General features: G+C 43.4%; 1 protein-coding gene across 3 annotated transcripts in view; it reads right to left on the reverse strand.

Moving 5' to 3' along the window:
• The window catches only part of USP13 (ubiquitin specific peptidase 13), a 109,908-nt gene that overhangs the window by 25,386 nt on the left and 60,907 nt on the right, over positions 1-23,615 (reverse strand). For all 3 annotated transcript variants that reach the window (XM_073896840.1, XM_025878299.2, XM_073896843.1), the window contains 7 exons: positions 22,834-22,905; positions 22,380-22,473; positions 13,452-13,577; positions 12,196-12,349; positions 10,076-10,250; positions 3,244-3,332; positions 791-913 (listed from right to left, as the gene is read on the reverse strand). In XM_073896840.1, coding sequence (XP_073752941.1) covers positions 791-913; positions 3,244-3,332; positions 10,076-10,250; positions 12,196-12,349; positions 13,452-13,577; positions 22,380-22,473; positions 22,834-22,905 — 833 coding nt within the window. The remainder of the gene's footprint in view (positions 1-790; positions 914-3,243; positions 3,333-10,075; positions 10,251-12,195; positions 12,350-13,451; positions 13,578-22,379; positions 22,474-22,833; positions 22,906-23,615) is intronic.

The following is a 23,615-nucleotide window of genomic DNA, read 5'->3' on the forward strand; positions in this document are numbered from 1 at the left end:
ATATTCAATGCTCAACTGATGAGAAACCTTTGGAAGAGAGGCCCAGCCCAGTGTGCTGTATCACTATTAACTGACCTAATTAACTGATTAAAAAGGTGAACAGTAAGTAAACAGGTGAGCAAATGAAACCAGAGTGAAATGATTGCATCAGTAACTGAGCTAAAAGTGAAACCGAGATTTTTTGACACTGTCCTTGGATCCACAAAAGTGAAACAATTATTTTCTGCATGTCCTATTCCCTTAAAAAGTTAAGTATTCTGAACAAAAATTAAGCCTTCACAGGGCAAACTACACCCTTGCTATGAAGCAGTGACAAAGCTGGGGAGGTGAAATGTGGTCAAGATTTTTAAAACTAACACACACTATTGAATTTCCCCTTTGGCTTGTCCAGAGGCACTCCCGAGATGACACAGCTCCTCAAGATTGAGAGCCTACTGAAAACACACTCCTTCTCTTCCCTACAGGCCCATTTATTTGCAGGAAGGGAGTGGAAGGGAGGGAGGGGAAGCCAGATGCAACCTAACCTAAAAACTTTTTTGGAGATTTGCTGCCCCCTATCGCCAGTGATTTCTGCAGGTCCGTTTCAACTACTCATGACAGGTCTGTGCTTCTTCCCATGTCTACCTTAAGTTTACAGTTGTGGCCAGGCCTCACTATTGTGCGTCTACAGTGGGTTACAACACAGGAAGATGGCCAAGGGACGACAGACTGGGGGAAGAGAAGAGACTCTTCCTTTGGGGGTAGGGTGGGGAGAGGGGTAAAAGAACATCCTCCTGGCAGACGGTGGTACCTTTTGAGTCATCAGGAATGACTATAGGGGGGCTGATGTCCGGAAGCTCCTCCTCTCCTGGCTGTAACCCCCTGGCTCGGAGATGGTTGATATCAAGTAGGTCTGGCATATCAATAGAAACATCTACAAAGTGAGAGAGATTACATTCACCAGACTCTCCAAAAACCCACAATCGCCCCCTAAAACCAGCACCTCTAACTCTTATGTGCATGTGTCTAGGCAGAACTGAGCGATGCTTTCAGTCCCCTGGAGTAGATCCCTGGACCAGTAGACTCACTGAGACTAGCTAGATTTAATGGAGAAGCAGGGGGAAAGTACAGAGCATTTCACACTGAACAAGCCAGAGGTAAGCCAGAGGTTGCAACCTGAGAGCCCAAAGACCAACTGTAGCAAACAGAATGTCTGATGTTTTTAAAATGTTGGCAACAAATTCCAATTTTTAAATCGGAAGATTTCATTTAAAAACCTGTATTTCCAGCTTATTTTGAAAAACAAATATTCTCATATGGTAACAACTGCCCTGGGGCTGATCTTCAGCTTCCACTCTAGACAGTATAGGGCACAGACCCCACTGCTCCCAACTGCCCCCATGACCCTGAGCATCATATTGTGATTCTGATTCTTATGGTAAAAAAATGTTTTTCTAAGCCACGTCTTTATCCAAAGTGGAAATATCCAAGAAAGACCAAGATAGGTAGGCTACACATTTCTTATATCCAATGTACTCCTGTCATTTATATTATCCCCCTGTCCATATGAGGCAGTTGAATTTGCAGGCCCTAGATTATGCCTTTTCTCAGATCATGATGGGCACTGTGATCATTCTCACCGAGGTAATAAAGAATGAAGTTTTAAAGAAATAAATTCATTCTCAAGTATATTAGTCTTAGGAAATTTTTTTTAACTTCTCAGGTCAGTTGTTATTGTGCTGACTTAATCAAATACAAAATTTATCGGTCTAAGAGGCTGTTGAGATTTAGTGTTATATTCAGATATGATAATAATGAGAAATGGGTCCAAATGTTGGCGTGGGATAGGTCTCCCGGGCTAGCAAACAGAACTTGAAAATACTATCCCCAAAACCAGTTATGATGCCAGGTACACAAATCCTATTTTAAAACAACAACCCAAAGAAAAAGCTTAGTTAAAAAAATTATTTTCAATCTCAGGGGACAGCAAAAACAAACATACTGTCTGACCCACAAAATCAATACAACTGTTCTCCACAGAGAAATTCACGTTCATTAAAGTGAGCTTTGAGGCTCCTTTAAATTCAGCAAGTCTACGAAATCTGATCTGAATTTTTTATCCTTTACGGAAATTCCAAGGACAGAGAAAAATAAGAACGCTGTTTCCAAAGCAGGTGAAAGCCTTTAGAAAAAAAGCACTTTTCTCTCTCAGGTACTTCTCAGGTCCACAGAGAAAAGGCTGAGTGATGAGCATCCTGCCCACAAAATCATTCCACCAGGAAAATCGAAGATCTGCCGCAGAATCAGTCACAGCCCTCCATCCTGTCACATGGCAAACAAGTGTCAACTGAGTGCTGGAGGTTCCCAGGGAAACCAGCCGATTTTACATTCTTTTTACCTGACCTCTCCAGATGAGCCAGTGAGTGCTTAATTAACCAGTGTAAGGCCTGGGTTGTTTTTTAAGTGCTCAGAAACATAAAACCTTTAAAAGCCTGGCACACAGTCTGAGGTACTTGCTTGAGAAATGTGTCCTTCCATGGCACGGAGGACAGCCTAGTAACACCTTGACGTTGGATCCTGATGATGGAGAAAAGGTTCTTAAACACTGCCTGGAAAACTCTAATCTCTAACAATGGTCGAGGGCCTTGAAAATTAGCAGGAAAATAGCCCAATGAAACCCAAGTCAAATCTCTTTTTTGATGATTTAAAGCAACTGACTATACTCATTTTATTATTAATAAAATTTGCATGATGTGAGACACTGTCATTAGCCACACCTGCCTGCTTCGGAGGCCAAGGAGAGCTAATAAGGGGAGCATGTATCTTCAATCACCTGCAACTCCAAGTGCGGGCTTTGGACGAGCAGCATCAGTATCATCGGGGAGCTTGTGGGAAATAAAGAATCCCAGCCCTCCCCGCCCCCAGACCTGCTGAATTAGCACCTGCATTCTGCCAAGATCCCAGGTAATCTGTATGCATGTTAAAGTTTGGAAAGCATTGTTGATTTGATAACATGGGGATCCCATTTTCACTCTTAGAGTCCAGTCATTCCAGCACACATTATTAGAGGGGTGGGTAACATGGGGTGATTTTCATTGTCAGTGCATATCATATACTCTTGACTCAAAAGAGAAAGGTGGGGATGATGGAAAAAGAATGAAATGGAACGATTTCTGACAGCCAACCACACGGGCCCCTTCACACGCCATTCTGTTCCAATGGCTAATTTGATGTGTTAAGCGAAAGCATGCAAAAGATACCTACCAAATTTTTTGGGAACCCAGTCAAGACCAAAAGTGAACTTCTTTATCTGCACTACCAAGTATTCAGGGAATGAGGCAAAGCGAGATGTTCTGGGAAACACAAGGGGATTAGATCAATGAAACAAGGCAATAAGAATCGTGAATACAGTTCATGAAGCATCACAAGCGTTGTCCAAGGCATACCTGGCAGTTCCAGCAACTGCACTGAAGAGGAGGGACACACAAACACACACAGGCTGACACACATGCACCTGCTCCCAGTCACTCGTCCTGGCCTTTTCACAAGGACGAAGTGTTTACTGGAGGACAATGGTGTCCCTTGAGAAGGATCTGGAGCATGTTGCAAAATTACACTTTTATTTGCTGTGGCACTTTGTATTTCTGAAAAGTATTCTTCAACCACAGACATTTGTTTTTTTCTAAAATCCTTGCTAGAATTTAGTAGAGTGGACCCTTGAACAATGCGGAGGTTAGGGGTGCTGTCCCTGCCATGCAGTCAAAAATCCACATGTAACTTTTGACTCCCCAAGAACTTAACTACTGATAGTCTACTGCTGACCAGAAGCCTTACCAATAATATAAAGAGTCAATTAACACACATTTTTATGTTATGTGTATTATATACTGTATTCTTACAATAAAATAAGCTAGAGAAAATATAGCATTGTACTGTAAAAAGCCCACTAGACTCACACAGTTCAAACCTGTGTTGTTCAAGGGTCAATTGTGTGTGTGTGTACATACACATTACATCTGCAGGAGTGTGCAGGCATGTGTGTGCTCTGCATTTATATGTGTGGTTTGAAAAGCTCCCCAAGCGATCCTGACATACCCCAACCTCCCCTCCCACAGAGAATCACTATCTTACAGCACAAAGTTGACATGAAGAGGGTTCACTGGAACTTTGTTGAGGTTGACTATTAGAAATGCCAAAACCTCGGGTGCCTGGGTGGCTCAGGCCTTCCAGAGCCTTCGGCTCAGGTCATGATCCCAGGGTCCTGGGATCGAGTCCCACATTGGGCTTCCTGCTCCTTTGGGAGCCTGCTTCTCCCTCTGCTTCTCTCTCTCTCTCTGTCTCTCATGAATAAATAAATAAAAATCTTTAAAAAAAAAAAAGAAATGCCAAAGCCTCATTAAAATATTATTGTATCTAAAACCCATGGATCCTAAAGGGGTATGTATGTATGTGTGTGTAGATATATATACACACACATATACATATATATTTAAAAATTTAAGGTTCAGATTTAGATATTTTAGTTAAGTATCTAAAATATCTAAATCTAGGGGTGACTGTGTGGCTCAGTCGTTGAGCGTCTGCCTTCGGCTCAGGTCATGATTCGGGGGTCCTGGGATCGAGCCCCTTATTGGGCTCCCTGCTCTGCGGGAAACCTGCTTCTCCCTCTCCCGCTCCCCCTGCTTGTGTTCCCTCTCTTGCTGTGTCTCTCTCTGTCAAATAAATAAATAAAATCTTAAAAAAATAAAAATAAAATATCTAAATCTGAACCTTAAATTTTTAAATTAACACATATGGTCAATATCTCGAGTTTTCCTTCAAACTTTCAAGAATTGCCTGGACTTTCGTTTGACAATTTTATGCAGACTATTCACCCAGTACACCAAATTCATGCCCTGGTTCCAGCTCATTCCCTCTACATGTATCATGTTGTTTATAACAACCATTTCTATGTCAGTGTCAATGTGGATAGAGTAAGTATATGTAAAAAAGAAAATAAGCTGTAGGCAAATACTATATGTATCTTTTAAAATACAAGATTCTAGAACACCTTCCCCACGAACTCTAAGTCATTGCCTTCTACTTGGAATGCATCTGCCCAGAATTCAGAAAGCAACTACAAGTGCATTGCTGCCCCCTTGTGTAGAAGAGAAACCACAGTACAGGGACAGAGTACTATCCAAAAAAAGGGTCAAAAGATGTGGTTTTGGCTCTAAGATATGCTACATAATTCACTCCAAATGTGAACAAATCACTGACCCTCCCTGAGGCTCCACTTACACATCTACAAAACAGATTTATTAATAAATATCTACCTGCCAGGGCTATGCAATGTTCATGAAATGATGTGAAACCACTTGGCACACTAGAATATATATATTATAACTAGGGAATTAGCATGATTATTTTGTCAGAAAAGAGCTAGAATCCACCAGGTGTTGGACACTGACATGGACTGTCACTGACCTGTTTTTTGCCCCAGGCAAGTCACTTAACCTCTCTGGATCTCAAATTCTCCCTCACAAGGACAGTAGAAGGGTGTATGTAATAATTTAAGGGAGTTCTTTCAAAAAAAGGAGCTTAAGCATCCTAAGGAACTTATCTATTACTATCCTGGTTCATTCCTCAGAAATTATTGTATTATCTCTAATTAGGTTTTCCTATCTTCTGAGAAGCAGCAATAAACATCATTCTTACTTAAACAGAGCCAAGTCCTAATTTCACCAAAACCCAACAAACTCCATCTAGTATTTTCAACTAATGTAAAAATGTTACCTTTCTGATTGATCTCTTCCTCTTACCACATCAACTTAAAAGCTGGAAAATATGTAACAGCGAGATCAGCCAAAAGTCATCAGTAAATCAATGATCTCCAAAATGTGGTTCAGAAGCCCCAAGACTCTTGCAGTTGCTCTGTGGTCAGTAGCTGGGTGAGTAAATCAGTTGGTGATACCACAGGGCAAGGGGCAGAGCAGGGAACTGGAGGAGGGGTTGGGTGGGGGAGGGGTACATAATTTAACACACCCTTTTGTTGTGGGTAACTGCCAACCTGAGAGTACCAGAAATCAGGTTAGATGACACCCACGTTTCTATTTGTCCTGTTGGATAAATGTGCTTTATTCATTTCTTATTCATTCTGTAGCCTCTACAGGGCCTCAAACTGAATCACACAGGTGGTAACTGCTCAATATATAGTTGCTCAAAATAATGTCAAAATTAATAATTTGCATTAAGTCTGTTACTGAAATCCAGCAAACCTGGAAATGATGCACCGCTTACTGTTTTATTCCTAAAATTCATTCCTGGAAATTAAAATTTTTCTTGAAAAAATATGTATTTAATAAAGACCAACAGAATGTAAATCATTCAAAAAGATCTAGGTAGACACACAGCAAATTTACCTCCAAAAACTGCTATGGGAACTAAATGAGTCAGGACACAAAGTGCTTAGAATAGTGCCTGACAACACTATTGTGTCTACTGACAACCTCTTATCATTATCATGTCAATTGTTCACTAATTACAACTGAGGCAAGAACACTACAAAAGCCTTCATAAGAAAAAAAATATAAGCTGTCCTTCTCTGTGAAATTAAGATTGTCTATTGTTTTGAAACCCTGGCAACTAAAAAAAATACAGTTCTATCCTTTCCATTAAATATGTTGAAAATATGATAATTAATCAACCACAGTCAAACTGTATAACCCAAGGCCAAAAAAAAAGAAAGGAAAGATAGAAACAATGGTTCTAACAATTACGGCATACACTTATTCTGCACAAGGCAGTATACAAAGCACTTTGCAGAGTTTATCTCTCCTGACTCTTCACCCCCAACCCTATGAAGAAAGTACTATTATCATCAAGGCTTACAGATAAGGAAACAGCGGCTTAGGGTCACTTGGCCAAGGTCAGGTACCAGTAAGTTCTACACTGGGGATTCACCCACCTAAAGCTTGTGCTCTGGAACCCCACACTGTGCTCCCCTCTTCATAAATGATAAAAGTCAAGACAAAATCTCTCCCTATTGACCCTTAACCCATGAGCTGCTTGATGGCAGGAACTAGGTCTTGTTCAGCTCATTGTCCAGAATATTCCAGGCGAGCAATAATACTTGCTAATGAATGAAATTTCCAAACACTAATATTCTTCCCAGAAACTGTCCGTTCGGGACTATTTAAGGCAAGAGACTTTATGTCTGGTCCATACCAACCAAAGATCTACAAAAAGAACATCTTTTGCCTTTTCCTGGCCTTTCAGGCTCAGGGTCTAACACAAGAAAAATTCAAGGTCCCAAACTAATATAGTAAGGAGATCATGTCTATATTGTTAGAAATAAGAAAAAGAAAAAAAATCTTTTAGGAATCCACTGATCTGGTTTCCTCAAAACTAATATTTGAAACATGATAAGACCTAATAAGGACCATGCAAGGCTACATAAGGATTACAAGAACATGATATAAGCAAGCATGATCAGGAATATGGGGTACTATATAGCAGAGGGATTAAGAGTTTAAACTTGAGGGGCGCCTGGGTGGCTCGGTCATTAAGCGTCTGCCTTCGGCTCAGGTTATGATCCCGGGGTCCTGGAATCGAGCCCCGCATCCGGCTCCCTGCTCAGCGGGAAGCCTGCTTCTCCCTCTCCCACTCCCCCTGCTTGTGTTCCCTCTCTCGCTGTTTCTCTCTCTATCAAATAAATAAATAAAATCTTTTAAAAAAAAAGTTTAAACTTGGAACTCAATCAATCTGAATGAACTCCAGGCCTGCCACTTACTGGCCACTGGCCACTTACTGGCTTCTCTTTTTATTTCTTCATCCATAAAATGGGGAGAATAGCACCTACCCCATAGTAATACCAAGAGGATTAAATGATAATTGACAGTAAGTGCTTAACACATGATATGGAATGATAAATGGACAAAAAATGTAGTTGCTTTATTAACCTAGAACATGTTTTCTCCTTCTCCACAAAGACCGGTTTTCAATTATTAACAACTGGATATATCCAGTATTAATTTTTTTCATATACATAAAACCCATGAGAGCATGTATACATATAAAAGACAGAGGAAAAGGAAAATACATTAAATATCTACTGTTAAGGATTAGAGAAAGCAGAAACCCCTCCCCTAGACAGTTACATTAGCACTACCTAAAGTGCTTTCGTAGCATTTGAGGAGAAAACCAGGTAAGCAAGCATCATTCCTCCATTACAGATGGAAGAAGGACATTGGGTGGTGACTTTGCCCTAGATATTTCGTAGCATTTGAGGAGAAAACCAGGTAAGCAAGCATCATTCCTCCATTACAGATGGAAGAAGGACATTGGGTGGTGACTTTGCCCTAGAACATAAGCCGCGAAGTGGACACAGGAGATGAATCCAGATCTCCTGACCACTTGCCCTGGGGTGAGAGCCTCTGTCTCTAGAAAGCTAATGCCTCCCAACTGCATTTTAATGATGGGCCTCTTCCAAGTGATGAGAAGGCTCCTTCCTGCAGGCCCAGAGAGTATGTCAGACCTTACACTTCTAAGACACGAGGCTACTTTTCTGAAGAGCAGAAAAGGGTGGCTAAGCTGACAGGGAAATGAAGAACGCTGCAGCTTACACCTGATGCTGGGGACCTTCTAGTTGGCCAAGTCCCCTGATCACTTCTATGTCCCACACAGAATCAGAATTAAAGCACAAAGAAAAAAGGATCCATGTTTGAGAAACCTTCCACCTATTGTCAATAAAGTAAAAAAAAAAAAATCATATTTATACCTTAAACTTACACAATATTATTTTATCTCAATATGTATCAATATATGTCAATATCTCAGTATTGTCGATGATATCTCAATAAAGCTGGGGGGAAAATAATGAAAGAAATTGAGTTTACTGCTAAGATAGTGTGTAGATGTCTAACTGCCCAATGATGGCTCCAGGTTGCAGTGAAGTGAATCTCACACATTGAACACGCCAACTCACCAACGCTTCTCCGCAAGGACACACACACACACGCACGCACGCACACAGATCCCATAACTGAGCAATCCGAGGATGAAAACTTACTCCACAATGGATAACTGATAACTGAATGGACTATTAATAATCTCATTTGGATATGAACAACATTTTTAAAAATTATTTTAAGAAAATACAGCCTTTTTTAAACTTCTGAAATAAATTCTTTGTGTTTTCCCATTTTTAAAATATGAAATCAATCACCTGAAACAAAGGGGAATCTTGAGTGATGTCTATTGCAGGGAATAAGTGATTTAAGTCAGATTGCTACTTGAGGTGATAAAAAACATCTAGCAGTAGCTCTTCAGCTTTCACACCTCTTTGCATGAACTAGAGCTCAACTTTGGCTAGGAGGACAGACGGCCAAAGAATACCTAAAAGTAAAATTCCCAGAGCCAAACTTTCAGACCTCCCTTCATTTTATGCCTCTATGAATACTCTTTTTCCAATTGTATGCTGTGCATTGGCAAGGACTTGACTGTATAAAATCAATTAATAAAGTGGAGAAAAAATGTTTTATGTACCTGACAGTGAGGTGCACAATGTGGAAACAAAGCATATTCTACGTCCTGAACAGCTCATCTGAACAATGTCCACTATGTCCACTTCGAGATGCCCTGAGAGCCCTGGTCACCACATGCTAAGCCAAATCTTTCATTATGGAATTAAAATCTATCATAGTGGAACTTAAATATTGAAGACTGTCATAAGTATTTCTGTAATCTCTTAATATCATTCCTGCCATGTGGTGGTGGGGGTGGGGGTTTTGGGGGTTCTCGGCAAAAAAAAAATTCCTAATAAAGGATAAACCACAACCTTCCTTTAAAAAAAAGAAAAGAGAAGACATTCCCTCCCTAACACACAACACAAATTATAAGCCTAGTTTCTTGGACAGGCCTCACACAAGTGAGCTCTATGACCATTAGGGTTGCACGATTCATAACCCCATCTCACTACACATGAACAAGCGTGCACAGACTCATACAACACCCCACCACCTCTCCCCTACCCAGTCCACACCCCTCAGGGACCCCTCCTCACCCCACTACCACCACATAAGCACAAACACACAAGCGCACACACATGTGCACTTACTTCACACCCGCAGACTTTGCTTGTAGGGCGCTGCTCCAGAAATCATCTACATTTTCCGGTTCAGAAAAAGCCTGAAGGCAGGCACTAAATGGTATCTTGGCGCGAACCAACTCGGGAAGGGGTCTTCTGTTTGCTTCTGCCTCCCTCCTCGTTAACTCATAGGCAATCAGTTCATCTGAGTAAAAGAGCAGACAAATGAGTTTGTACTCACTCCATCTTCTTGAAGCAGAAAACATCCCCTTGGGCCAATCTTCTTGAAGGTGTCTGAGCCGGGGCAGGATTGCTTACTTGTTGCCCTTCACGGATCCAGAAAAGCCTACTGAAAGGCTGTTCTCGAGCTGACTTTAGGGTGGCGCCGACAGGCTGAATGAGCCATTCATATTTTTTTGCCTGTTTGCCTTTGAGACTGACAGGAGGGATCTGTGAACTCCAGCCCAGATCGGAGGTCCTGACCTCACATGTGCTGGAAGTGATGCGGGAACCTGGTCTTCCATTTGTCCAGAGTCAAGGCTGGGATTACCCAAATGCCACCTTCCAATCACGAAGTCTTCACACACACAGAATTTCACACTGAAGGAGAGCCAAGAGTCATCTCTCCATTCTGATTAGAGGTCATGGAGGGTGCAGATCAAGGAGCGAGATGGACTATAGGGACTGCAGTCCTCCACAGCACTCAGCCCATGATTCTAACCAACACTGCCCAGACAACTTCAGGTTGAGGTTACGTACAAGGTCAGACAGCAGAGCTGCCAACCTAGAAGGCTTTCTACGTGATTCCTGCTCAAACGATTCAATACCAAGGGAAAAAGAAGACAGCACACCACCAACTTCCCAGGAGTCAGCAGATGTGCTCTTGGAAACTGCCTATAAGTCAAAATTTTACATAGTTTTGATGAGGTCTGAGAATTCCTTTTGTTTACAAAAAAAAAAAAAATCACTCCTGATTTATCAGTTTTTAGGCACCCTTATGCACCTATGTGTTTTCTTAAGCACATCTGAATATGGGTTTAAAATTCAGTGTCCAGTCCACAATCAGTTTATGATGTACCTATATCTAGGATGCCAGTATTAGGTGTCCCAGCAATCAATTTCCAGGGACTAAATTATAAATCTTTCTGTAAAAGAATAGTTACCACTCATAAATTATAAACAGTGAGTTAGAGAGGATCACAGAACTGAGTGGAACATCTCCGAGGCTGGCAAGAGAAAACAATTAAGCCTAATTCTAAAAAGGAAACAAACCACAGACCCCTATCCTCATTTCTACTTTATACAATGGGTAAGAATTTAGAAACTGGCCAAAAGCTGCACAAGCTTATAGAAAATGGAAATCGTTTCATCTTAAAATCATCATAATCATCGCTTTTCTATTAGCACAACAAACTGACCCCCCCAAAAAAAGAGGGAAAAAGGCCACCCAGTGAGTTACTGACATTTACGCAAATGACCAGTTCACAGGACATAAGCAATATAGCAGACATTTTGCCTTTTTCTGCTTCTAAATGTTAATTCTAAGAAATACCATTCATCTATTCTGCCTGGGAAGAACCACACAGACTGACTGAAGGAAACTTCCCCTGAGACCCCAGCAGTTCCTCCACCTCCTTCCTGCTTCTAAAGTCCAAAGACCCTTCTAATGGGCCTCGCTCCTGCAAGAGCCCTTCCCTGCTGCATCTCCCACAGGGGGCGTCTTCAATACTCAGATGCCAAAGTCAGATTATTTCAAGAGATCGCTGCTAGAACGTCTCACTTCCCCCAGAATTTATGGCACAACTCATGAGTGCTAATGTTAAAGAATTTTCTACATCTATAATTACAAATAATGTTCCCCCAAAATAAGCTGACTTCAAGCCAACCAATTGGTCAAATTTATAGGCACTAAAATAGGTTCTACCCATAATCCCTCAAACAAAAACCCGTGATGCATCGGACTCTTCTCACAAGAAAGGCACATGGGGACTGGGGAAAAGAGGGAAAGAGACATGCGAACCAGACACCATCTGGGCTGGGTCTCCTCCTGACGCGACTCAGCAGTGACTAAACCGTATTATCTCTGATTCGAGGGTTTGTTTGCACGTATGAGGAAGCACATAGCCAAGTTCCCATTTTGGGACCATTACCCTTGTTGGTTGCTGCCTCCATGGCCACAGGTAACTGCATCAGGTAATCCACCCTCTCCGTGTAGCGGACTTTGCGCGTCTGACAGCACTGAATACGTTCTTCCACCAAAAACCGAAAAACATCACTTGGGTTTTCTGAGCCAATGCGGTTCCTCTGAAGGTTAGATTAGATCAGGTTAGTAAGCGTACGAATATTAAGCCGTGAATAAAAATTGGCACAAAAGAGAATATATAAATCTGGTGTAAGGATCTGGCACTAAAAAGCATTCTCTCTGGGCATGACAGTTCACCAGAGTACTTTAAAAACAAAACGCAGGCGTATATCCAAAAACGGGGGACTGGTTAAATAAACTACAGTTCATCATGTGAATGAACATCATGCAGCCACTAACAGTTATGAAAGAGGAACTGACCCAGCAGGAATCAGAAGAAAGGGGATGAGGGAGCCAGACTAAAGAGAAGGGGGGAGAGTAAAGGACTGCCCTGCAAAAATCAAGGCACATATGATGGGGTCATGGAAATGCATTGGTGTAAATTATACACAAAAAAGAAATCACGCTATGTTCAAATATGTAATGATGTGGCAAAATGTTCACAACACGTTAAGTGGAAAGCAATGCTTATAAAACAGCATGGAGAGAATTAATAAATGCACCAGGAAAGCGTCTGGTGGGTCAGACACCGAAATGGTAGCACTGCTTATTTGTAGGGGCTGTTACCACTGGCTATTTTGATTTTCTCCTTTGTGCCTTTTTATATCTTCCACAGAGAACATTTTTGTAATCAGAAAAAAAGAAGTTGTTTTTTAAGAGGGAGAAGAAAGCCTTTAATCACGAATTCTCGGGAGCTTTTAAGAACCACAGCACGGAATGTGATTAGACTCTGCTGGGAGCAAAGTGTGACCATCTCTGAGTGGTGGCACAAGGACACCAAATACCACACTGGACTCTTAAGGAGCTTTGTCACGGAGATCAAAAAGAACTTTGACTGAAATAACGGACAAACATTCCTTTAATTACAAATTAAAAGGAGAACGGGGAGATCCAGAAGTGCTAGAAAACAGAGCATGAGCAGCGATCATGCCACACGGGCTGAGCAGAGACAGCCTCACGCCGATGCAGCACCAGCTGGGACAGTGACAGATTCAGGAAAGGGGCTGGGGGTGGGCATCCCGGCCCAGCCAGAGGGGACCATCCCCAGGCACTGCGCACCCTTCTTACCACCTTTTGAGCATTTCCAAAGACTGACTCACTCACCTCTACTAGATTCACCAGGTGCAAGAAAAACTCCTGGGCATCCTGCTGTCTATTAGAGGAGAATTCTGGGTGGCTCTTGCTTACAAAGGCCTTAAACATGCGTGGAGAGATCCCATTCTGTTGAGGCTGAAATATAAAAATAAAACAAATGAACCACACTTTCCTACACATTCATGGCACTAAGCAGCCAGCAGAGTAGGGATTTACCATAAACCCCAATTTTCAGATGAGCCCACTGAAGCCCACAGAAGCTAAACAATGAGAAGAGCCAGCATTCACTGGACGTTTCCTGTGGAGCGGGCATCACACTAACAAGACATGATAAACAGCCCCACTTTCTAAGAAAAGGCATTATGAGGTCCCTCTTCACAAGGCTTGCTGTGAGAGCCCACTTCAGAGCAGGCTAGAGAGGCGGCATGAGTGGGTCCTCGGAAGGAAGTTAACGGAGAGGAGCGCTCTCCATACCTCCCTTCCTTCCCCCTGAGAGAGCAGGAGAGAAGCCCTAGTAGAGACCCGGATGCAGACATACCTCGTTTGATTGTGCTTCGCTTTATTGTGATTTGGCCATATGGTATTTTTTTACAAACTGAAGGTTTGTGGCACCCCTGCATCAAGCAAGTCTATCGGTGCCATTTTTCCAATATCATTTGCTCATTTTGTGTCTGTGTGTCAAATTTTGGTCATTCTCAAAATATTTCGAACTTCTTCATTATTATTGTATTTGTTAGGGTGATCTGTGGTCAGTAATGACAACTCACTGAAAGCTCAGATGATGGTCAGCCTTTTTCGGCAATAAGGTGTTTTTAATTAAGGTATGTACATTGCTATTGCACACTTAATAGACCACAGTATCACATAAACATCGCTTTATATGCACTGGGAAACCAAAAAATTCATTTGGCTCACTTGACTGCAACAGTCCCTTTGCAGTCCTTGCAAGAACAGGAAATGAAACCACACAACCCCGGTAACCACTGCAGAGGTGCTCAGGCTCATGCGTCTGCCCTGGGCTGTCTCTGGATCAGAGCACGGTTGTTCCCAGGAGCTTGCCCCTCGCCTGGAGACGCTGGAGGAGGGTGGCAGCAGATGCCAGGATGACAGAGCGGGAAGAGCGGGTGGCAGGGACAACTCTGGAGGACAAGGATATACGAACTTCCCCGAGGACCGGAAGGATAGCTCAGAAGGTTGTCAGGCTCCTTCAGAAAGGGCACTGCATAAGACGATGGAAGGTTGGCTGGCGGAGGAGACTTGAGGCAGGAGCCGAGGTGGGGGCTACAGAGGTCAGGTGGACAGAGCATCAGGGAGAGGTCCCAGGGAGGTCCCTAAGGGGACAAGCAGGGAAGAGGGACATCTCTAAAGAGCCACTAATGTGCCCCTACAAAAAGCTAGCCATGGCAGCCAAGAGGGAGCCAAACGCCCTAGCCCAGCGAAAGGCTCTGCCTCTTGTCTAATGTCTCCATCTGGTGGTCCTTGCTTGACTCTGGTGGGGCCAGAGGACGCTGATGCTAACCCTTGCGCACCGCTGGTTTCCAAGACCCCCAAGCTTGGTAGGGGAGAGAAGCTTTAAGCTGCCTTTGATGTGAACTGGACTTTTTTAATGCTGGTAATCTCCAGGAACTCACTGGAAATCTAAGCAATCTGTCTGCAATGCTCTGAAGAAGCAGAGTGGGATGAGTCCATATCGCCACTGAGGACAGAAATGGGCTCATGATAAAGCTGATTCCTGAGTCCCCTCCCAGTTCACGCATCTAATAACAGTGTTACCTGTCACTTCATTTCATACTCAACAATAACCCTGCAGAGAAGGTACTGCCGCTATCCTCATTTTATAGCTAGGGTCCAGAGACCATGGGAGGTGTGCACAATTACACAGTCAAATGCAACAGGGGATGGGAAAACTCCGTTATGCACCTCCCTGCAGCTCCCCAGCACATATGTTCCAAGCAATGTTTCTAATAAAACTCGGGTGAATTGTCCCGTCTTGCTGACTTTGTCATCCAGTATTTACTAACCACCTACTTCACGCAGACCACTGGGGATTCTGCCCTTGGAGAGCTGAGAGACCATGGGGAAATGAGAGACAACACATGTATCTATGGCAAATGCTGGGGGACGCTGCCCAGGACCTGGAACAGTGTCCAGAGCTCTTAGAGGACAACGCCCCAAAGCGGCAGCATGGGGGCATCCGAGGACGTGGAAACTATACATAAGTGGCCCAGCTTGCACACACACCTGTCTTCAGATGTGCTTCCAATGCTAGGTAAAGACCACTATATACCTGATAATTAATTTTACCTGTATATACACCTCCTGAAAACGATGTAACAACTGTAACTCTCTTCACTCACACTGCTGATGCCTATCTGCATTGCATCAGCCAACACAAGCATGCAAAAATAATGCCTTTGCATAATGGCTAACATTTATTCATCCATGTCAGACATTATTCTAGGAACTTGGGTGAATACTTACTAGGTGCCAGGCACAGTTCTGAGTACCTTGTAATACATGTATCTTGCTTAACTCACTTAACCTGATGATAATGATTGATGATGATGATTGTCACCACTTGACAGGTGAGGAAACTGAGGCAAAGCAGCGTTAAGTAGCTGGCCCAGCAACACACAGCTACAAAAGTCAGTCCCTTGCTGTCCCTCCGTCTCGCTGCCTGTCTCTGCGTGTCTATCTGTCTGTCTCTCTCTTTTTATCCCATGTCTTAATACCGCTTTCACACACTAGTTCTCATCTCTGATGGCCCTGAGTCCCCCTCACCAGTTGCTGAGAAAGGGAGACAGTATGTCTTGGACTCTGAGTAAGCTCTCTTCAAACCCACGTGCCTCTGGAGCCAACATTATGGTCGGTCCAGCAACTATTCCTCCACCCTTGGCAGTGCAGGGGCACCGCGTGGAATCCATCTTTTCACCTTGTGCCTCTCTCTTTAGGCCTTCACATAAGCACACACTCGTTCCCTGCTGCTGATGACATTTCTTCCTGCAAGCCGGGCTTCAGCTTGATGTGGCTGCCAGTCCCCATCAAAGCAGCTGCCTTGGGAAGTTTAACAAGTCAGGAAATTCAGAAAAGTCAGCTGCTGATTTTTGCCACCATGTGGTCGTGTAACTGGAAGGAGTCTCAACAGGGACTGTGGTGAAATCCCCAGAACCTCAGCCCCAAACCTGGACTGTGCCCAGGCTCCTTCGCTAGCCACACCTCTTTTCTTTCTCTACCCATTTCATTTCCTTGTTTTCTCTCAACTGACCTTCCTTAATCCTTCGTTCAATCTTCTGCCAAGCTATAGCTTGAGAACTGCTAATCATTGGGAAGTTATTTGAAAAGGCTTCCTAACCAGAGAGATGCTCTCTCCCTCCCCACGTCACACTGCAGACCAGCTCCTGAACTTCACAGCTGGATTCGAGCTGTTTAGTTCAAACTAGACTACTCCACAGTTAATGCCTTGATCATCAGCTGGGCTGGCGGCCTGCACCCATGTCCCACGCCTATTCTACCTGATTGCAGAGGAAGTCCCCCTAATTCCCATACTCAACTAATAGTATGTTCCCTTCGTATCTGGTATAGTAGAAAAGTCTTCCAGATCTAGCTTCCAGCTTATCAGAAACACAAGCTGAACAAGGCAAAAATCTTCAAAACAATCCTGGGGCAAATGATCCAGCTCCTTCCACAAATCAATAGCTCGCAGAAAGAAAAGCAGGGGGACTTATAAAAGTCATCTTTGACACCGCAGGGGAAATCTGGACATGGACTGGGCATTGGACGATGCTGAGGAATGGTTATTGATTTTGTTGGTGTGCTTCTAACACTTGAAACAACTTTTAACATGATTTTTATGTGGGGGAAAAAAAGGTATTCTAGTCACAGATGTGTGCTAACATTTACAGGTGACAAGGAGGATGCTTGGATTTTGTGTTAACACACTGCAAGGAAGTGGAGGGACAGGAAGGGGAGGACAGAGGAAGAGAAGGGAAAGGAAAAGTTGAGCCTAGGGGGCATTACTGAAACCAAACCCGCAGAACGGCAATTGCTGAAGCTACACAAAGCTACTTGTACACGTATTTGCAAATGGAAAAAAAAAAAAAATTTAATGACCGGGCTCTGAATAAGGCAGTGAATACTTAAACCAAAAGTCAAAATAAGAACCAAAGAACTTAGTCAAAGAAACCGTGTTTCCTAGTTGGCAATGCGCCAGTGATAGACCCCTATGGGTCCGCTGTCGCACACGAGGAGAGGGAGTGACCGGACTGGATCAAGAGTCAGACCTGCCTTCAGGAAGCACACACTCTCACCCATGAGCCGACCCCTCTATACCTGAAACCATGGCTAGTCCCGACAACTACCTTTATTAGGAGGGAGCCCCTGGCGTCTCCAAAATAGCAACCACCTAAGGAACCTGTCATATTTATAGGATACTGTACTTACTTTCTCCATCAGCGATTGCAAAACAGATCAGCTAAAATTAGCAAGAGGGCTACGGTGTTCAGAATCTTTCCCAAATGCTTACAAGGACTTTCTGTCTAACTCTGCACTAAGAAGGTGGCCAGACACTCCTCGCTCACATTCCTCTGAGCCTAACGCTTTAATTAATACACACACAGCAAAAGTGGGGCTTTGTATCACATTAAAGAGCAATACCTGCACAGATATTTACATTGTAAAACTCCAGGAATAAAAAGAAAGGTAGACGCATCCCAGCCTGCCCCTAATACACAGATGTGTGGCATCTGTTCCTTTCAACGTTTAACCTTAAACCATAAACCTTGGATCTAACCCAGTTCCTAACTAGATCCAAACCCCAAATCTCCAAAGCTAAAGGAACAGAGTACATTCCCCAAGTTATTTTTCTTATTTCAAAAAGTGAGTTAGAAATGTTACATTTGCCGCACCTAGGAAAATGGAGATTAGTGAAAATAAAGTTCTCATGTTTGGGGGTAAAATTACATCACCTCAAAGTCGAACACTGGTTATCTCATGTTGATCAAAAACTGAGACCAGCAATTATGCGTCAAGGATTTTTTAGTGGGGAAATCAAATGAATTGTCACTTAAGAAATACAGTTTGTTTGAAATATAGAATTGTTTCAAACATGTTATCTTTGGAAGGAGAAATAAATTACAGAGTATTCGGCATTAAAAAGTGTGAAAGCGTGGTCTCAGATTGCATAAGACAGGAATATATTTTTTGAAGAAAGAAAAGTGCCCCTTTATAGTGAGAGGTTTTATCTACTGCAGATGCAGTTTAATTTTAAAAATCAATTCAACACATTTATGTAGAAACGGCAGTGCCCAAAACAAATACCACAAATCTTTTTACAGATGAAAATGTGCATTAAGCATGCATATATAAAAACAAGATTTCACCTTGGTCTGTGGAAGACCAGTTTAACACCGGGAAGCATATAGCCTAGAAATGCAAGACAGAGGCATTGGGAAATAAGTTGCCGGGGCCACCTGGTAATTGTGCAAACTTTAAGGACCCTCTTTTGTCATCCGCCTGCACCATCCACACTCTGAGGCACTGGACATCTGAAGGAAATGCTGGGACAACTATCAGGGAAGCAGGATCGTGTAGAGGTCAAAAGCAGACTCAGGGGCCAGCCTGCCTGGTGTGAATCCCAGCCCTGCCACTCGCTGGCTGTGGAACTTCAGGCAAGGTTTTTTGTGCATTAGTGAGCATACAGAAAGAACCTGGCCTTTCATAAGCAATCTTAGTTATTAGTACCGCTGCTGGTGGGGGCCCAAAAAAAGGCACTCCCACCACATGGCTCTGACTCTTCTCTCCTGCTCTCTCTCCCTTCCACCGCACATTCCTCTTGTGATCCATCCCCTTCTCTGGTTTAGCACACCTTCTTTCTTCTCTTAGAGCATTTCGGGCACATTACCAATCACAAATGCCACAGGCCCAGGACAAGGCCACCTGACCAAAGGGCTCCTGACCCCTGAGAGAAGAAAGAGTCTCACAAATTGATTTCTCTGAAACCAATTGCCAGTGAAAATCCTGACACCTCAGAAAGTAATTCCCTCCACTGTCAAGGGGAATGGAGATTTTACTATGAATTACTTGTCTGTTCACGTAACAGATTAAAACTGACTCCTCCAGAGCCACAAAGAAAATCATATGGTCATTTCAAGCTCATTTTGAACGTTAAAGGGACCCTATTGATGCCTGAGCCAAAGACTCACTCATACCCCACCCACCTAGAAAGGTCTTCCCCACCACTCCCAAGATGCACACCCGTACTACTGGTCACATTCAGGATTCTTTCTCAAAGACCACTAGATCATGGCATCATAGAGCAGGAAAGGATTTTACAGATCATCTAAATCAAAGGTCACACACCCAAATACAATAGCGTACCTGCCAAGTCATGAATCACAAAGGGACTGGAACCAGCCGGGGACTGTGTGTCCTATTTGAAGGGAGGGCCGCTACTCAGCTCCAGCCATCTGCTATCATGGGCCTGGAACTGCCACAGGGTCTGACTGTTTAAGAGAACCTGGAAGTTCTGGGGTGCCTTGTCGGCTCAGTCAGTTAAGCATCCAACTCTTGGTTTCGGCTCAGGTCATGATCTCAGGGCCATGAGATCGAGCGCCGCATCGGGCTCCATGCTGGGCATGGAACCTGCTTAAGATTCTCTCTCTCCCTCTCCCCCTGTCCCTCTCCCCCGACCTGCACTCACTCTCTCTCTAAGAAAAAAAAGAGAGAGAGAGAGGCTGGAAATTTAGATATTTATGTATGGGCCAAGCAAAACACACCTAACAGGCCAAATATGGCCCAAATGCTGCCAGATTACCCATGTTGGGCCACACAAAGCAAGAGTTTCCACATGTAGGCTTCAGGCCCCTAGAGATCACAAAGCTACTGCACAATAGTCACTAAAGCCCAATGGTGAGGAGGGGGCAAGGGCCCCAAGTAGTCATTGTTCATAGAATGAATAAATAATGTGCCTTGCTCATATAAGAATGATTTTTGGGGCACCTGGGTGGCTCAGTTGGTTGGGAGGCTGCCTTCGGCTCAGGTTGTGATCCCAGGGTCCTGGGATCGAGCCCCACGTCGGGCCCCTGCTCAGCGGGGAGCTGGCTTCTCCCTCTGCCTGCCCCCTCCCCCGCTCATACTCACTCTCACTCTGTCAAATAAGTAAATAAAATCTTAAAAAAAAGAACTATTTTTATTCTAATGTAAAAGGACATTTTAATATTAACAAAACCAAACTTTACTGACAAACATCACCAAAATTGATGACTTTTCATTCCATATTTTCTCAAATGAGGAGATTCCAAAAACACAACCACAGGCACGTAATATACCCAGATTTTATTTACATGGGAGAGAGAACCTTCACACTTGCAACATTCACAACCACTACCTGGACAAATTCTGCCATTTGACTGCTGGGATTGGAAGTTTACGTGACTTGCCCACAGTCTCACAGCTCCTTACAGAGCCTGGAAAGGAATCCCAGAGTCCCTGAGACCCAATCCAGTCTCCTTCTCCTCCACCAAGGAAGGTGGGCTCTGACCCAAAAGTGGCCTAAGAAGTGGCATAGCATGGATACAAACCCAAGCTAAATGTGATGAAAAGAAAATGCTGGTCCAAGCTGTTTTCACCAACACCTCTTCAAAGCTTCACAGGAGCTCAGAGGTAGAAGAAGCCTGGATGCCCCCATACCCCACCCACACCCAAACCATCCCTTCAACTGCGTCCCAGATGAGGGCCTTCCAGTCTTGGATGGATAAGGAACTCGGTACCTTGCCACGCTGGATGGCAATGCATCTTCCGGCCCCCACACCACTCTGATCTCCCAGCCTGGCCATTTGGAGTGTCTACTTCCCTCTCTACCCTCTTCAGCCCCTTCCTACTCCTCACCTCCAAACACCACCTCTAAATGCTCCCTTCATACTCTCCCTTCTCTCAGTTGCTTCATTTCCCCAACTAGCTGGCTTCATTATGAACAAGAGTTTACTCACTTTCCATTCCTGCTGTCGATCTAGTTAAGGATGGCTGACTCGAGGTGGGAGCACAGAGGCCAACACTTGAGCTCTGTCCACTAAGTCAAGTCAGAGCACTCTGTGGTCAGAGCAGGTGGTGGGGGAAAGGGGCACGCACTCCATTCAGGCCATAGGCAACATTACGAGCCAGGCTGCCAAATGCAGCTATGTAAGCTGGGCACTGCAGAATTTCAAGGGCACCACTCAAAAAAGACCAGGTTGTGAGCAGTGCCCTCTGGAGTTGTGCAACAGAGCCACCCAGGGAGGGGTCAGTAGCCCACTCTGCAGGCACATGGAAATGCAAGTCTGGCTATCAGGATATGGAGTGCATCTTTCAGTTATTCTATCAGTAAACAGTGACTGAATGGCCAACTGAGTTTCTCATACCTGAGTGTTTTGACAAACCCCCTAGCAGCTTACCAAAATGAGGATTGCCCAGACCTCTCCAGAAACTCAGAATCCTCAGCTCTGGAGGTTGGAATGGGGTGGAGAAGGGGGTAGAATAGGAATGTGTATGTTGTTTTTTAACAACCAGCTTCTTGAAAAATCCTAGCAAACAAAGTTGAGACTTAGGAGAAGAAAGATATTATAAGGGCCAAGATTATGTTACCAAGGAGAAAATGTTTATATTTGTGTAAGGCTTATTCTTTCCATCTCAGCTCTATTTTATGAAGAACATTGTTCTGAAAACCATTAATGATGACACTCACATATAATCCATAAAGCAACTGTCACTAGAAACTCCAACCCTAGCTATTACTTAGCACAATTTTTAAGAGCACACAGACACCCTAGACTCCAAAATGAAATAGCTATTCTGACAGCTCGTTAAATTTATAGCTACCATGTGCCAAATCATAGGAAATCCACATTGTGGCTGGTAAAGATCCTCCTACCTACCTATCAACATGGCAAATACTGGGACACATACCTTGTGTTCCTCCTTCATCACCTGTTCAATGAGTTCAGATTTCACTGGAGGTTTTGAATACTGGCCCGAGAGAAGGCCATGTCCTAACTTAGTCCTGGACAGGAGGGAGAAAGAAAAACAAAAAGGTCATTGTTTTTTCCCCATAGAGACATTAACATTACCTATGAATGCTTTCAGGTGGAACATTTTATCTTGATTACTCAAAAATAACTTATTTATTTGATTTTTCTTGATAACTGATGCCATTTCAGACCATCCTCAGTACTTTATAAATAACTATTAATATCTTTCTTCTTAACAAAAGTAACGTGTGCTCATTTTAGAACACTTTTAATACAGAAAATTTTAAAAAAGAGATAATTGCCTTTAATTCTGCAACCCAGCAATAACCATTATGAACACTTACTGGATACTTTTCTAAAAAACTTTTGGATACTTTTCAATCAGCACTTACATCTGTGTGTTGAAGTCCTGTGTTGGATCTAAAGGAGAGTAGTCAAATATTCTTGGGAGATTCCCTACATACCTAGAAAATGAGAAGGGAGAGTCAAAACATACGAACTGGAAGAACAGAAACAAAGAAAGCTGCCATCCTAGCGAAGACCTTCTTGCCTTTCTATCAAAGTTAAATCATCCACCTAAAGAAAACTTTTCCTGAGATCCTACCTCTGCAGCCATATTCATGGGCCTCCCTAAAATGTTTGTGCTTCTATCAGTGGGTCTCCACCCTGGGTGCAGGTTAGAATCACTTATAGAGTTTCTCTGAAAAACACCAAAGCCAAAGCTACCCCCAGATGTTCTGATGTCATTGCCTGAGACTGAGGCCTGGGATCTGCAATCTTTTCAAGGTCCCCCAAGTGATTATAGCATGTAGCCAGAATCAAGAACCACCAGTTTATGCCATCTCAATTACCATCTCAAAAATGAATGGTAAGGGGCGCCTGGGTGACTCAGTTGGTTAAGCATTTGCCTTCAGTTCAGGGCACGATCCCAGGGTCCTGGGATCGAGCCCCACAATGGGCTCTCTGCCCAGCAGGGAGCCTGCTTCTCCCTCTCCCTCTCCCTGCCACTCCCCCTGCTTGTGTTCACTCTCTCTCTCCCCATCAAATAAAAAATAAAAATAAAAATAAAATGAATGGTAAGACTAGGAATTAGGCCAATCGTATCAAAATGAATACTGATGATAATAGCAGTGACGACTACCACTTCTTGAGGGCTCTCTGTATAATCTGGTTG

Source organism: Callorhinus ursinus, unplaced genomic scaffold (assembly GCF_003265705.2).
Source record: "Callorhinus ursinus isolate GAN/ISIS: 27379988/994484 unplaced genomic scaffold, GSC_fseal_2.0 scaffold1, whole genome shotgun sequence".
Classification (NCBI taxonomy): Eukaryota; Metazoa; Chordata; class Mammalia; order Carnivora; family Otariidae; genus Callorhinus; species Callorhinus ursinus.